A 14236-nucleotide genomic window follows, 5' to 3' on the forward strand; every position below is an offset into this window, starting at 1 on the left:
ATTTTCCTGTAGGATCTTCTGACTCAGATGCAACGTGAGACATCTTGCAATATGTAAGAGAAAAAACAACATATAAAGCAAAATTGATCAAATTCCTTAAAATGACAGTTTCAGGAATGGGAAAAAATGCCAAAGAACAAGCTTCTAGCAACCAGAAGCAATGAAAAAATAAGACTTAAATAATGTGGAGACAAAAGCGACGCCCTTATTTTTTAGCGCCAAATAAGACGCCCACATTATTTGGCGCCAAAATGCTTTTGGCGCCAAAAATGACGCCACATCCGGAACGCCAACATTTTTGGCGCAAAATAACGTCAAAAAATGACGCGACTTCCGGCGACACGTATGACGCCGGAAACGGAAAAGAATTTTTGCGCCAAAAAAGTCCGCGCCAAGAATGACGCAATAAAATGAAGCATTTTCAGCCCCCGCGAGCCTAACAGCCCACAGGGAAAAAAGAGTCAAATTTTTGAAGGTAAGAAAAAATGATTAATTCAAATGCATTATCCCAAATATGAAACTGACTGTCTGAAAAATAAGGAAAGTTGAACATTCTGAGTCAAGGCAAATAAATGTTTGAATACATATATTTAGAACTTTATAAACAAAGTGCCCAACCATAGCTTAGAGTGTCACAGAAAATAAGATTTACTTACCCCAGGACACTCATCTACATGTTTGTAGAAAGCCAAACCAGTACTGAAACGAGAATCAGCAGAGGTAATGGTATATATAAGAGTATATCGTCGATCTGAAAAGGGAGGTAAGAGATGAATCTCTACGACCGATAACAGAGAACCTATGAAATAGACCCCGTAGAAGGAGATCACTGCATTCAAATAGGCAATACTCTCCTCACATCCCTCTGACATTCACTGCACGCTGAGAGGAAAACCGGGCTCCAACTTGCTGCGGAGCGCATATCAACGTAGAATCTAGCACAAACTTACTTCACCACCTCCATCGGAGGCAAAGTTTGTAAAACTGAATTGTGGGTGTGGTGAGGGGTGTATTTATAGGCATTTTAAGGTTTGGGAAACTTTGCCCCTCCTGGTAGGAATGTATATCCCATACGTCACTAGCTCATGGACTCTTGCTAATTACATGAAAGAAATCAGATTTTCATACAAGCTCAACCCATTTTGATGGGTTGTGGTGTCAAAGAACAAAACCAGCTATTTCATATACAAAACAAAACTTAAAGAAGCAATTTCTCTTACATTTTATATTCTGCAGCTAGAACAAGTCATTGGAAACACATTAAGGGGAAAACTATTTTGCAGTATACTGTCCCTTTAAATGGGGATTTGTGTGCCTGGCTAATGTATTAGTTTGAATACCTGCAATACATTACACATGGAGGGATTTTGGATTTTCTTCCATCATATACATTTTAAAAAAATTAGGAAATTGATTGGTTGAGGGTCACGTGTTTCCCCCCAAATGGAAAACGCAGGGAAATTCTTGGTTTCAGCACTTGCTCAGCGGAAATTCAAAACTTAAACTGCACACTTTACCATAAAAAAGTTCAACTTTAGAATTTAGTGAAACCAGGAATTTCCCTGTTTTGATGCATTTGAGCAAAAACTCTTGCATGAATGTATATATTTTTTCTATTTATTTAAAGAGCCACTAAACTCAAAATGTAATAACCCATAAAATGTTTCATATTTTAAAGTATAACATTATTGCAAAACACATTCATTATTTATTTTGCTGCCTTTTGTTGTAAAATACATCTGAAAATGTTGCTTGTTCCCAGGGAGGATTGGGTTAATACTGTTATCTACTTTTTATCAAACATGGCCGGACAGGTGCGTACATATTCGCCCCTGTCCGCCAGGCATCTAATCTGGAGGGCAGCAATCCTGTGCGCTTGCATGCAACACCCCCTGCAACAGCCAATCACGCGCAGGCAGGAGCTGTCAATCTCCTTGATCGGAAGAGAAGTAGTAGATTGAAATTCAAGCAGGGAAGCAGTGGTCTGATGACCGCTGCTTGATAAATACTGACCTCTTGTGTGAACCTGCAGTGGAGAGAAGGGCTTGATATGTAGAGCCCTTAGTGTTTTCCTCCGCCTCTCCTTTACCATATCCCTCTAGTAATTTGCATTTTTAAGGGGGTTTAAAGGGACATGAAAATCATACTTAAACTTTCATGATTCAGATAGAGCATATCATTTTAAGCAACTTTTAAATTCACTTTTGTTATATTTTCTTTGTTCTTTTAGTATCCTTTCTTCAAAAGCATATGCTACTTAGCAGCAATGCGCTACTGGAAGCCAATTGGTGATTGGTGGCTACACACATATGCCTCTTGTCATTGCCTCACCAGATGTGTTCAGCTATTTCACAGCTATTCATTTTTGCTCAGCAGCTGACTTTAATTATGTGCTTAATTTCTTTGCAGGGGTTGAACAAAAAATTATGTGCAAGAAATAGTGCAACAATAGGATGCCTGAGCATATTCTTTTTGCATTTGTATGTCCCTTTAAATATGATTCAGATAGCGCATGTGATTTTAAACAACTTTCTAATTTACTTCTATTAGAAATTGTTCTTCAGTCTCTTAGTATCTTTTGTTGAAAAGCACAGACATGCTTAGGAGCCGGCCCATTTCTTGAGCACTATATGGCAGCAGTTTTACAAGAATGTTATGCCATGTAGTTCTCTAGATGTCTTTTCTCTTCAACAAAGAATATCATGGGAGCAATATTTTTATTTATATAATAGAAGTGAATTGGAAACTTTTAAAAAATAGTATGTTCTGTGTGAATCACAAAATAATATCCCTTTAACCTCTTGTTTCATTATTGCTTGGCTAAAGGCTGATGCGCATACCAGTAGCATTTCCTTGCTGGTAAGGCACTTTCTCTGATTTAGATGATTATTTTCAACAGAAAATTGGTTTATTTCTTAGAATCCAGTACAATTACAGTAATTAGAATTTGATCATATGTAGCTATTTTTGTATCTGTTTAACTGTGTGGCTTATGTTAATACAAAGAACTTCCACTCACTGGCAAAAAATTGAGGAACCTTAGGCATGGCTAAAAATTAGTTCTTCTACATTTATGATTTAAAGGGACATTAAACACTAAATAAATGCTAGATAGAATGATGCATTCAAATAAAAAAATTGTCTGTGAATACCATGTAGATTTGTTTTTTTAAAGATTTGTTAGTTGTTTAAATATTGATAAAATAAGTCTAACGTTTTAGTGTCTATGAAACAATAGGAGCTGCCATGTTGTAACTTAGGTTACCTTCTCTGCTGGGGCCAATTAGGGCCAGTTATAAATAGATCACTAGAGTTAGCAGCAGCCAATGGCTGTGTTTAATATAGAAGTGTTCTGCACTTCCATTCATAACAGGAACTGGAAAGCTCACAATTTCAGAATGGAATTACAGGAAAAAGGTACAAAAAAGTATGTTGCAGAGTTGTGTGTATATATATATATATATATATATATATATATATACAATTTATAATTTTATATTACCGTCTTAAAGTGTTTAATGTCCCTTTACAGGGATGTGAAAGTCAAGAGTAGAGTAATTTCTTCCATTTTACTTCTGTAACGTTTTTTTAAATATTATATTATATAGATGTCCAGAAGCGTATGTGGGTGAATACTGCCAGCAGGAAAATCCATGCAGATCTATTACTTGTCACAATGGAGGAACCTGCTCTGCTGACCCGTCTAAAGGCGTGTGTACCTGCTCCCCGGGATACACTGGCGAAGACTGCAGATATCCGACAGCTAGCATCTGCTCGACAACAGAACCTTGTTTGAATGGGGGGACCTGTCACTTGCTTACATTAGAAACCTATGAATGTACTTGTCTTGTTGGATGGAGAGGTAAGCTAGCTTCATTTGCTCTATGCTTCTTAATAAAAATAGTAATGGATTTGCATGTACAATTTCTTTACTATGAACTTAAAAATGTAAAACTAATATAAGAAACATATTTTGCATGCAAAAAGGACTGTCAAGAAAGTGTGTGTATATATATATATATATATATATATATATATATATACAGGTATCCCTCGGTTTACGCCGGTTCAATTTGCGCAGTTTCAGAATAAAAACCTTTTTTTTCAGTCATGTGACTGCTATCGAAAAGCATTGAAAAGCAGTGCACTAATTAAAATAGCCAGTAGGTGGAGCTGTCCGCTTGTGTTGCAGCAAAGTTATGTAAGCTTAGCAGGTCTGAAATTAATCTGTGTACACAGAACAGACTTTAGCTATCGAGCAGCTTTCAAAGCAGCAAGATCTAGCAGCCACTTCCCTATTATCTTTGCTTGAGGTGAGGGTGCCTAACTGCTTAATCAGTCCAAATTGAAATGCATAGAATAGGTGCAGATCCAATATTATCTAACATGCTAACAATGCAGACAACTATTTGCAGAAAAATGCAAGTAAAAAAATGTTTTTGTTCATTAAACTTAGTTTAATGATACAGTCTGTTGTGTGATTAATTAGGTTTATAATGCTGTTTAGCATTTAAAGTCTTCATTTCAAAGCTTTAAAAATAATGTATTAGGTGTTACTTATGTCAATTTTGAGAGGGGCCTGGAATCTAACTCCCTCACTTCCCATTGACTTACATTATAAACTGGGTTTCAATTTACAACCGTTCCTTCTGGAACCTAACCCCGGCGTAAACTGAGGGCTACCTGTGTGTATATATATATATATATATATATATATATATATTCTGCAGCATATGTTCTGTAAGTCCACCATCCTTTATAAAGTCTATCTTGACCTGTTTTGAGGTATTGAGCATATAACACATTAATGTAACTTGTCTGTCTTTTCCTTTTTCTCAATACAGAGTGTTTGAATTGTTTATAACTGGCCTTTATTTTGGTTGGGTTTAATGCATTTGTTTCACATGTATAATACAGGTATAAAATATTAGGGTTTCTGTGAAAGTGTTTGGGCTCTTACATTTAGTGCTAAAATCGTTAAACTGTAAAATGAGCAGTTTGCTGAAGTGATCACCATAAAATCATTTTTATTTGTAAAGTGGGATAGTGATAGAGAAGAGCATAATTAAGGACTGAGCTTCTATTTTAGTACTGTCCCTCAAAATGTGGGACATTTGTGGCATAAGTAGACATAGATTGCAAAGTAGAGTTTTTAGTGCTTATACTCAATTCTGAATATTATGCCAGTGTTTGTGTTTTGAACAGTATTCAGCCGTCCTTGTTAGGTTCCGCCAATTAAGTGGATACAGTTTTATGACCTGATTCTCTAAAGCAATCTTGTGGGAAAATACTCTGGTACTATTAAGTAGGAGAGAGGTTTGGGTCTGAATTGCCTCTCTTGGTTCTGTCCCCTAAGGGAAAGAACGGGGCACATGCAGGTACTATTATCAATTTTGTTTTAAATCAATTCTTCACATCAGACTGCTTTTTTTCAAACAGCGCTGTGATCTGGCCGCAGTGTACGTTTTCCTTAACAGTGCAGCTAGAGCGAAGCGCTGTTTAAAGAGAACAGTCAAATACGGAACAGTCTGCAAAGTGGAAGCAAATTGATTGATGACTGGCTCTTACAGATTTTTTTAATTCCGCCCCTAGCCTTTTCGGGTCTTTAAAGCTGTGACTCCTGAATGTAAGACGATCTTGTGAGCAATGCATCTTTTTTTATTACTACATTTTTAGCTTAAAAAATAACAAACAATGTTTATTTATCTGCAGCTAATTTGCAATGCTTTATTGCTTTATTATGCAGTCAATCAACACATTGCAATTGAGCTGGCGCTTTAGTGTAACTGCCTGAATTAAAATTTAATTTAATATCAAAATGACCTACAGAAAATTTTCACCAAAAAAAAAAAAATTGCACTGAAAGTAAAAAATAGTTCCGACCGAGTTCTGTCTGAATTTGGGAAAAGTATTGTCAGTAGATATGCATAAAGCATTGTTTAATTTCTTATATATTCATTTGACAGGGAAAAACTGCCAATGGATTGATGCTTGTTCATCTCAGCCATGTGACAATGGAAGCATTTGTGTCCCCAATGAAAACCAATATTCCTGCACCTGTACAGATGGTTATAAAGGACCCAAGTGTGACGTTGATATAAACGAGTGTGAAGTGACTGGGCTGTGCAAACATGGAGGAACCTGTGAAAATCTACTTGGCTCCTACAGATGTAATTGTCAGCCAGGTTACACTGGACAGCAGTGCGAGAGACAGTTTGCCCCTTGCTTTCCGTCACCTTGCATGAATGGTGGCACGTGCCGGCAGACAAGTGATTTTGATTATGAGTGCAACTGCCTTCCAGGTAAGCATTATTGTTTTAATTGTAGAAGTAATGGAATAAATGAGTTAAGCTGTTCTACCGCTCAGAGCACGCCACATGCAACCACCTTCTTACTTGGTTAATGTTTATGAACAGTCTTTTGTGCATAAAACAAGTAGTCATTTTTGTAAACTAGACAGACAGATAAGTAGATAGGCAGACAAATAATACATAGACAGACAGGCAGACTGGGGAACAAAAACAGACTGTGGGGTAAATGTATCAATTGTCGAGCGGACATGATTTGCTATAGCGAATCATGTCAGCTCGTCCTCGCTAAATGCTGACAGCATACGCTGTTGGCATTTAACATTGCACAAGCATTTCTGGTGAAATACTTGTGCAATGCTGTCCCCTGCTCACTAGCGGCTAATTGGCTGCTATCAGGGGCTGCCAATCATCCCGTTCCTATTGGATCGGGAGGATTTCAGTCCGCCACAAGGAGCAGCGAGGGGGCTCCGAAGCAGCATCTGCTGTTAAATAAATGGAGCCCTATCTATCTGTCTGTCTATCCATCTATTTATCTTTCTATCTGTCTATCTGAGATATGTAAATTTATTACCATTCAAATTCCGTTATCAGGTGATTGTGGTCTTCAATTAGACTTGGCCAGATTACACTCTAAAGTTTTTATAAAACTGTTTAAATTTCCGCTTAGAAAACTCTGGCTATTCAGTATCTTATTGTTTTTTTACAATAACATTTTTGATGTTTACTGTCCCTTTAATAAGCTCTGTAAGAGGGTTTACATTACCATTCCAACTATGAGAGCAAAAGTAACTTTTGCCAAAGTATTTTTGTGTTTATTATATGTGCAGAAGGTAAACACTGACCTGTTGAAAAAGTTGTAAATGAAGCCAGCAGGATATAAGTATTTTTGAAGGCTAGGTTTAAAAGAACCAGGATGTATATGACAGCCATAAAAGTAGAAATTGAACAACCAACTAGGTACTAAGGGTACGAGTGGCTAACTGTATTGCAGGTTGAAAGTAAACACATCTGTTAGCGCATAATTAAATTTAACGCGTGTTGGGATAGCGAGACTTCAGAGCTCTAGTTAACTGTTGCACTCGACTAAAAAGAGAAATGTGAAATGCGTAATATTCCTATTTCATGTCGGGTTAGCGCGTGAGTAAGGGTGTTTTATCACTCCATTGAAGTCTATGGGGGAATCGGTTAACGCTGTTACAATATTCACACTTCAGCTTTTAGCACGTAGCGCTCATGCAAAAACGTTTTATTTTCAACTTGTGATACGTGTGCTACCCGAGGCATCTAAAAAACCTCCATCTTGCAAAGTCAACATGCGAGCGTTAGCGCAAAGTATCTCTCTACTCATAATCTAGCCCTAAGTTTGTTAAAGGGACATGAAACCCAACGCTTTTCTTTCATGATTCAGATAGAGAATACAATTTCAAAGAACTTTCCAATTTACTTCTATTATTTAATTTGCTTCCTTCTCTTGTTATCCTTTGCTGAAAGGTTTATCTAGGCAAGCTCAGGAGCAGCAGAGAACCTAGGTTCTAGCTGTTGATTGGTGGATGCATATATATATATATATTGATTGTGATTGGCTCACCCATGTGTTCAGTTAGAAACCATTAGTGCATTGCTGCTCCTTCAACAAATAATGCCAAGAGAATGAAACAGATTAGATATTAGAAGTAAATTAGAAAGTTGTTTAAAATGGTATACTCTATCTGAATAATGAAAGACAATTTTTGGGTTTTATGTCCCTTTAAGTAGTAAGACATACCCACAAGGAAACCTTTGATTGAAATAAGAGTTTCCATACTTTTAAGTGGAGAGTTCTTTGATTCTAAACTAGCAAGTGTGGCCTATTCAGCCACATTAAACTGATAGTTTCAGAAGTAATTAAGAAATGCATTAAGGAGAAAATGGCAGGAGGTAAAAACAAACTAACGGGAAATAAGAAAAATGATGTGAAACAGAGAAAAGAAAAACTTTAAAAAAAATTAGAATATCATGAAATGTTTCTGATTCACATAATATCTTGCAGCAACAAAATATAAAACGTTTGTTTTTACTCAGTTGTATACGTTTGTGGTTGGCTATATTAAAAAGATACCCATTGGATTAAAGTTTTCAGTACATAATATTTTTTAGCAGGGATGGTCACGGGACCTACCATTGGTGCAGCAGTTACAGTGGCACCAAAGCCCAAGTGCTGGGGGACCAATAGCATTCAGTCTTTACTTAGAAGTGTGCAGAATGTGTACAATCTTAAAGGGACAGTCTATCATAGAATTGTTATTGTTTTAAAAGATAGATAATCCCTTTATTACCCATTCCCCAGTTTTGCATAACCAACACAGTTATATAAATACACTTTTTACCTTTGTGATTACCTTGTATCTAGGAACCTTCTTCCAGCCCCCTGATCACATGACTGTGACTGTTTATTATCTAATGTCCTGCATTTAGCATTGTTTTGTGCTAGATCTTAAATAACCCCCTGTGCCTGAACACCGTGTTATCTAAATGGCCCACGTGTACTTTCTGTCTCTTTGTGTTGAAAAGAGATTTAAAAAGCTAGTGATAAGAGGCAGCCCTCAAAGGCTTAGAAATTAGCATATGAGCCTACCTAGGTTTAGTTTAAACTAAGAATACCAAGAGAAAAAAGCAAATTTGATGATAAAAGTAAATTGGAAAGTTGATTAAAATTAAAAGTCCTATCTGAATAATGAAAGTTTAATTTATACTAGACTATCCCTTTAAAGGGACACTCATGTCAAAGTTAAACTTTCATGATTCAGATAGAGCAGGCAATTTTAAACAAGTTGCCAATTTACTTCCATTAACAAAATGTGTACAGTCTTTTTATATTTACACTTTTTGAGTCACCAGCTCCAAATGGGCATGTGCAAGAATTAATAGAATAAACGTATATATATATATATATATATATGTATTTGTGATTGGCTGATGGCTGTCACATGATGCAGTGGAAATAAACCTAATTTTGAAATTTTTCAGAAAAAAATCTACTACTCATTTGAAGTTCAGACTAAGGGGCCGATTTATCAAGCCCCGTATGGAGCTTGATGCCCCTTGTTTCCGCTGCTCCATAACTCAGCCTGCTCTGAGCCCGCGGACAGAAATCAACCTGATCGAATACGATCGGGTTGATTGACACCCCCTGCTAGCGGCTGGGAATCTGCAGGGTGCGGCATTGCACCAGCAGTTCTTAAGAATTATCGATGTGCGGCGAACATGATACGCTACATCGTATCATGTCCGCTCACACATTAATAAATATACCCCTAAGTGCTATTGTATTGTCTTGTTATCATGCATTTGTTGATTATGCAAATTTAGTGAATTTTCCGGTCCTTTAATGCAGAGAAGACTTTTATTAGTGCAAAATGCAGGAGAATATCCTCAAAATTATTAAGCAGAGCGCCATGTATATTATTAGTCTTGCTTACTACTGAATTACCCTTGGGGGGGGCAAAAAAACTTTTTTACACCAGGGCCCTTTATTGAGTAGGTCGGCTACTTTTTTTTAGAATAACCATATGCAAGAAACATATATGGAAAAAGTATGTGTGTGTATAATTGTATATAGATAGCTAATAACACTACAGCAAAAGATAGCAATAAATAAAATGCAAATATTACAGACTATACCTATATGGCACAGATTGTTTAGGGCCCCTGGACATCTGATATATCTAGAAACAGATGCAACAATAATGTCATCACACCAGGTTTGATGAAGATAATAAGTCTGAATAGGAAAAATAAAAACTATACTATTTATAAATGCTTGGAATTATACAGGTACAGTAAAATTAAAATGAAACGTCCATGATTCAGATAGAGCATGCAATTAAACAACTTTCTACTGTACTTATATTGTCTCATTTGTTTTGCTCTCTTTGTATCTTTGGTTGAAAAGCATACCTAGGTATGCTCAGGAGCAGCGATGCATTACTGAAAACCAGCTGCTGATCGTTGGCTGCACATAAATGCCTCTTGTCATTGGTTCACTCAGTGTGTTCAGCTAGTTCCCAATAATGCATTACTGCTGCTTCAGCAAAAGATACCAAGAGAATTAAAGGGAGATTCCAGCCAAAATTGGAATCCACATGGATGCGTTTCAGTTTTGAATAGATACATTTTATGTAATATACGTTGGCAAAAATGCTTCTAATAAAAGCTATAGTTGTTTAAAAAGTGCTATTTAAGTATGCACCATGTACCATCATTTTAAACACAACACAATCTTAGAGAACTTAAGGTGCTTGTTCCATCTGGTAATGACACAATTTGTTAATTGCTGACATGATACAAGCCCCACTGGTGCTCTGAGCAGCTGCAATATTTAAAATGCTGGTGCACTGAGAATATCTAGCTATGCTTCACATGCACATGCAGAGAAAAATGGTAACACTAAAACAGTGATAAATTTAACTTGAAACATTTTTGCTAATACATGTATATTGCAACTATGGGGTAGATTTACGAAGCAGCGGCTGCTGCAATCTACCCCGAAGTTTCCGGCTCGCTGGAAACTTAAGTTAGATGGCAAACTGCAATCATCCTGATCCGATCGGGATGATTGACGTGCACTGCTAGCGGCCGATTGGCTGCGAATGTGCAGGGGGCTGCATTGCACAAGCATTTCACAAGAAATGCTTGTGCAATGTTAAATCGTCATTTAGCAATGCCGGTCGGACATGATTCGCTGCAGCGAATCATGTCCGCCTGACATTTGATAAATCGGCCCCTATGTTTCTATTTAAAGATGTAATTAATCTATGTGCATTTAAATTTTGCCCGGAATGTCCATTTAAAGGGACAGTCAACACCAGAATTGTTATTGTTTAAAAAGATAGATAATCCCTTTATTACCCATTCCCCAGTTTTGCATAACCAACACAGTTATAATAATACACATTTTTCCTCTGTAATTACCTTGTATCTAAGCCTCTGCTGACTGCCTCCTTATTTCAGTTCTTTTGACAGACATGCATTTTAGCCAATCAGTGCTCACTCCTAGGCCATTTCACGTGCATGAGCTCAATGTTATCTATATGAAACCCATGAATTAATGCCCTCTAGTGGTCAAAATGCATTCAGATCAGAGGCAGTCTTTCAACTAAGAATACCAAGGGAATGAAGCAAAATTGGTGATAAAAGTAAATTGGAAAGTTGTTTAAAATGACATGCCCTATTTAAATCATGAAAGTTTTTTTGGGGACTTGACTGACATTTGATCTAGAAGTAAACCAGACAGTTGTTTGAAATTATGTGTTCTATGTGAATCATGAAATAAAAGGTTTGAATTTCATTTCATTTTGATCTAATGAACTCATTTCTTTATGGTTTGTTTCTTTTTAAGTTTAAAGAAGCTGTAAAAAAAGGAAGAGATTAGCCAAAAGACGCAGAAATCGTATGAGATTATTTAGTTAATTTTAGAACTCTGAAATATCCTTTGGTCTGTGGTTTTATTTTCTGTTCATTAAAGAGAAATGAACCCATATGTGATATGAAGCACTGTATTGCAAGAGATATGCACACACAAATACATATTTTAAAAGCATTTAAAACTGTCATTTTGTTTGCAAAATTTTCATTGTTTTGCTGTCCAGTGATATACTTGTTGAAAAGCCTCAGTATCTACCAATTTTCATATAACTGCATGTAATAGACATTATTATACAGAAGAATATGCACAGATACTGATATAAACACCCAGCATAAAACCTTTTAAAAACTTACTTAGAAGCTCCCAATTTAGCACTGTTGATGAGGTTAGTCTGGGACACCCAGTGAAAGGGGCTGGTAAAACAAGAAAGGCAGACACTCCCCCTCCCCTGCATATGAAAACACAGATAATATAAACAGGAGTCAGCAGGAGTCTGTATACATCAGTATACATCTGACACTGTGGGGCTTGGTTAGGAGTCTGAAACTCAGCACAATGTTATTTAAAATAAGCAAAACTATACATTATTACAAAAACACAACCAGATGGGCTATATAAATGATATATACAGGAGCTCCTGTCTGATCAAAGTAGAATGTTGCAAAGTCAAAGTTACAGAATAATTCAAGATCGATTACAGCCTCTCTGCAGGGCAGTATATATAAAATACAATTACATTGTATTTTGTTAAATTACAAAAATATTAAAGAAATATTAAATAATGAAAATACATTGCACAAGTTTATTTTTTGTACCATATTTATTGAAAATTCTGTACAGCCTATTATACAGAGCCAATGACGATGGGCTATTTGCGACCATACTTTTGTCTCTTTAATGTCTATTTAAATGGATGTTAATCAGGGTTTATACTTAATAGAGACCATTGCAATATGTATTATTCAATATTTTAAATAGATTTTACCTTTTATTTAATTTTATTTTTTACACTATATTTGTGCAGTGTCCATAACATCCTATCACAGTCCTACAAGGAGGCTGTGGTCTCTACAGGAAGGTTTATCTATACTGATGTCATAAAACTTCTGAAATGACAAGCACAAGAGCTGGTTTACTATAAAGTGAACAGATTAGATCAGGGTTCTTCCAACCATGGGTCGTTACGTGGTCACGACGTGTGTGTGTGTTGTAGGAGAGTGTGTGTAGTGTGTGTGGTGTGTGTATGTGTAATATGAGAGTGTGCATGTTATATGAGTGTGTGTGTGGTGTGTGTGTATATGTGTAATATGAAAGTGTGTGTGTTGTGTGTGTATATGTGTAATATGACAGTATTTGTTGTATGAGAGTGTGTGTGGTGTGTATATGTGTAATATGAAAGTGTGTGTGTTGTGTGTGTATATGTGTGTATATGTGTAATATGAAAGTGTGTGTGTGTGTGTTGTGTGTGTATATGTGTAATATGACAGTGTCTGTTGTATGAGAGTGTGTGTGGTGTGTATATGTGTAATATGAAAGTGTGTGTGTTGTGTGTGTATATGTGTGTATATGTGTAATATGAAAGTGTGTGTGTGTGTGTGTGTTGCGTGTGTATATGTGTAATATGACAGTGTTTGTTGTATGAGAGTGTGTGTGGTGTGTATATGTGTAATATGACAATGTTTGTTGTATGAGAGTGTATATGTGCAATATGAGAATGTGTGTTGTATGAGTGTATGTTTTGTGTATATGTGTTATATGAAAGTGTTTAATGTATGAGAGTGTGTGTGGTGTGTATATATGTAATATGAGAGTGTTTGTTGTATGAGAGAGAGTGTGTGTGTTGTGTATATGTGTAATATGACAGTGTTTGTTGTATGAGTGTGTGTGTGTGGTGTGTATATGTGTAATATGACAGTGTTTGTTGTATGAGAGTGTGTGTGGTGTGTATATGTGTAATATGAAAGTGTTTGTTGTATGACAGTGTGTGTATTTGTGTAATATGAGAGTGTTTGTTGTATGAGAGTGTGTGTGGTGTGTATTTGTGTAATATGAGAGTGTTTGCTGTATGAGAGTGTGTGTGGTGTGTAATATGTGTAATATGACAGTGTTTGTGGTGTGTATATGTGTAATATTAAAGTGTTTGTTGTATGAGAATGTGTGTGGTGTGTATATGTGTAATATGAGAGTGTTTGTTGTATGAGAGTGTGAGGTATGATTGCACTGGGTCTTGGAAAAAAAAAGTTTAAAGAACCCTGGATTAGATAACAGGGAGTCAGATTTGCTCATGCTCAGATCAGTCAGAATGTAACCTTAAAGGGACAGTCAAGTCCAAAAAAACTTTCATGTTTTAAATAGGGCATGTAATTTTAAACAACTTTCCAATTTACTTTTATCACCAATTTCTTCTATAAGGTACGACGAGTCCACGGATTCATCCTTTACTTGTGGGATATTATCCTCCTGCTAACAGGAAGTGGTAAAGAGCACCACAGCAGAGCTGTCTATATAGCTCCTCCCTTAG

At 36.3% G+C, this 14236-nt stretch overlaps 1 protein-coding gene across 1 annotated transcript in view; it reads left to right on the forward strand.

Moving 5' to 3' along the window:
- The window catches only part of NOTCH2 (notch receptor 2), a 279864-nt gene that overhangs the window by 130455 nt on the left and 135173 nt on the right, over window positions 1–14236 (forward strand). Inside the window, exons 3-4 of the mRNA XM_053693095.1 lie at window positions 3609–3862; window positions 5967–6302. Of these exons, the coding sequence (XP_053549070.1) occupies window positions 3609–3862; window positions 5967–6302 (590 nt within the window). The remainder of the gene's footprint in view (window positions 1–3608; window positions 3863–5966; window positions 6303–14236) is intronic.

This window comes from Bombina bombina, chromosome 10 (assembly GCF_027579735.1).
Source record: "Bombina bombina isolate aBomBom1 chromosome 10, aBomBom1.pri, whole genome shotgun sequence".
In the NCBI taxonomy this organism is placed as follows: domain Eukaryota; kingdom Metazoa; phylum Chordata; class Amphibia; order Anura; family Bombinatoridae; genus Bombina; species Bombina bombina.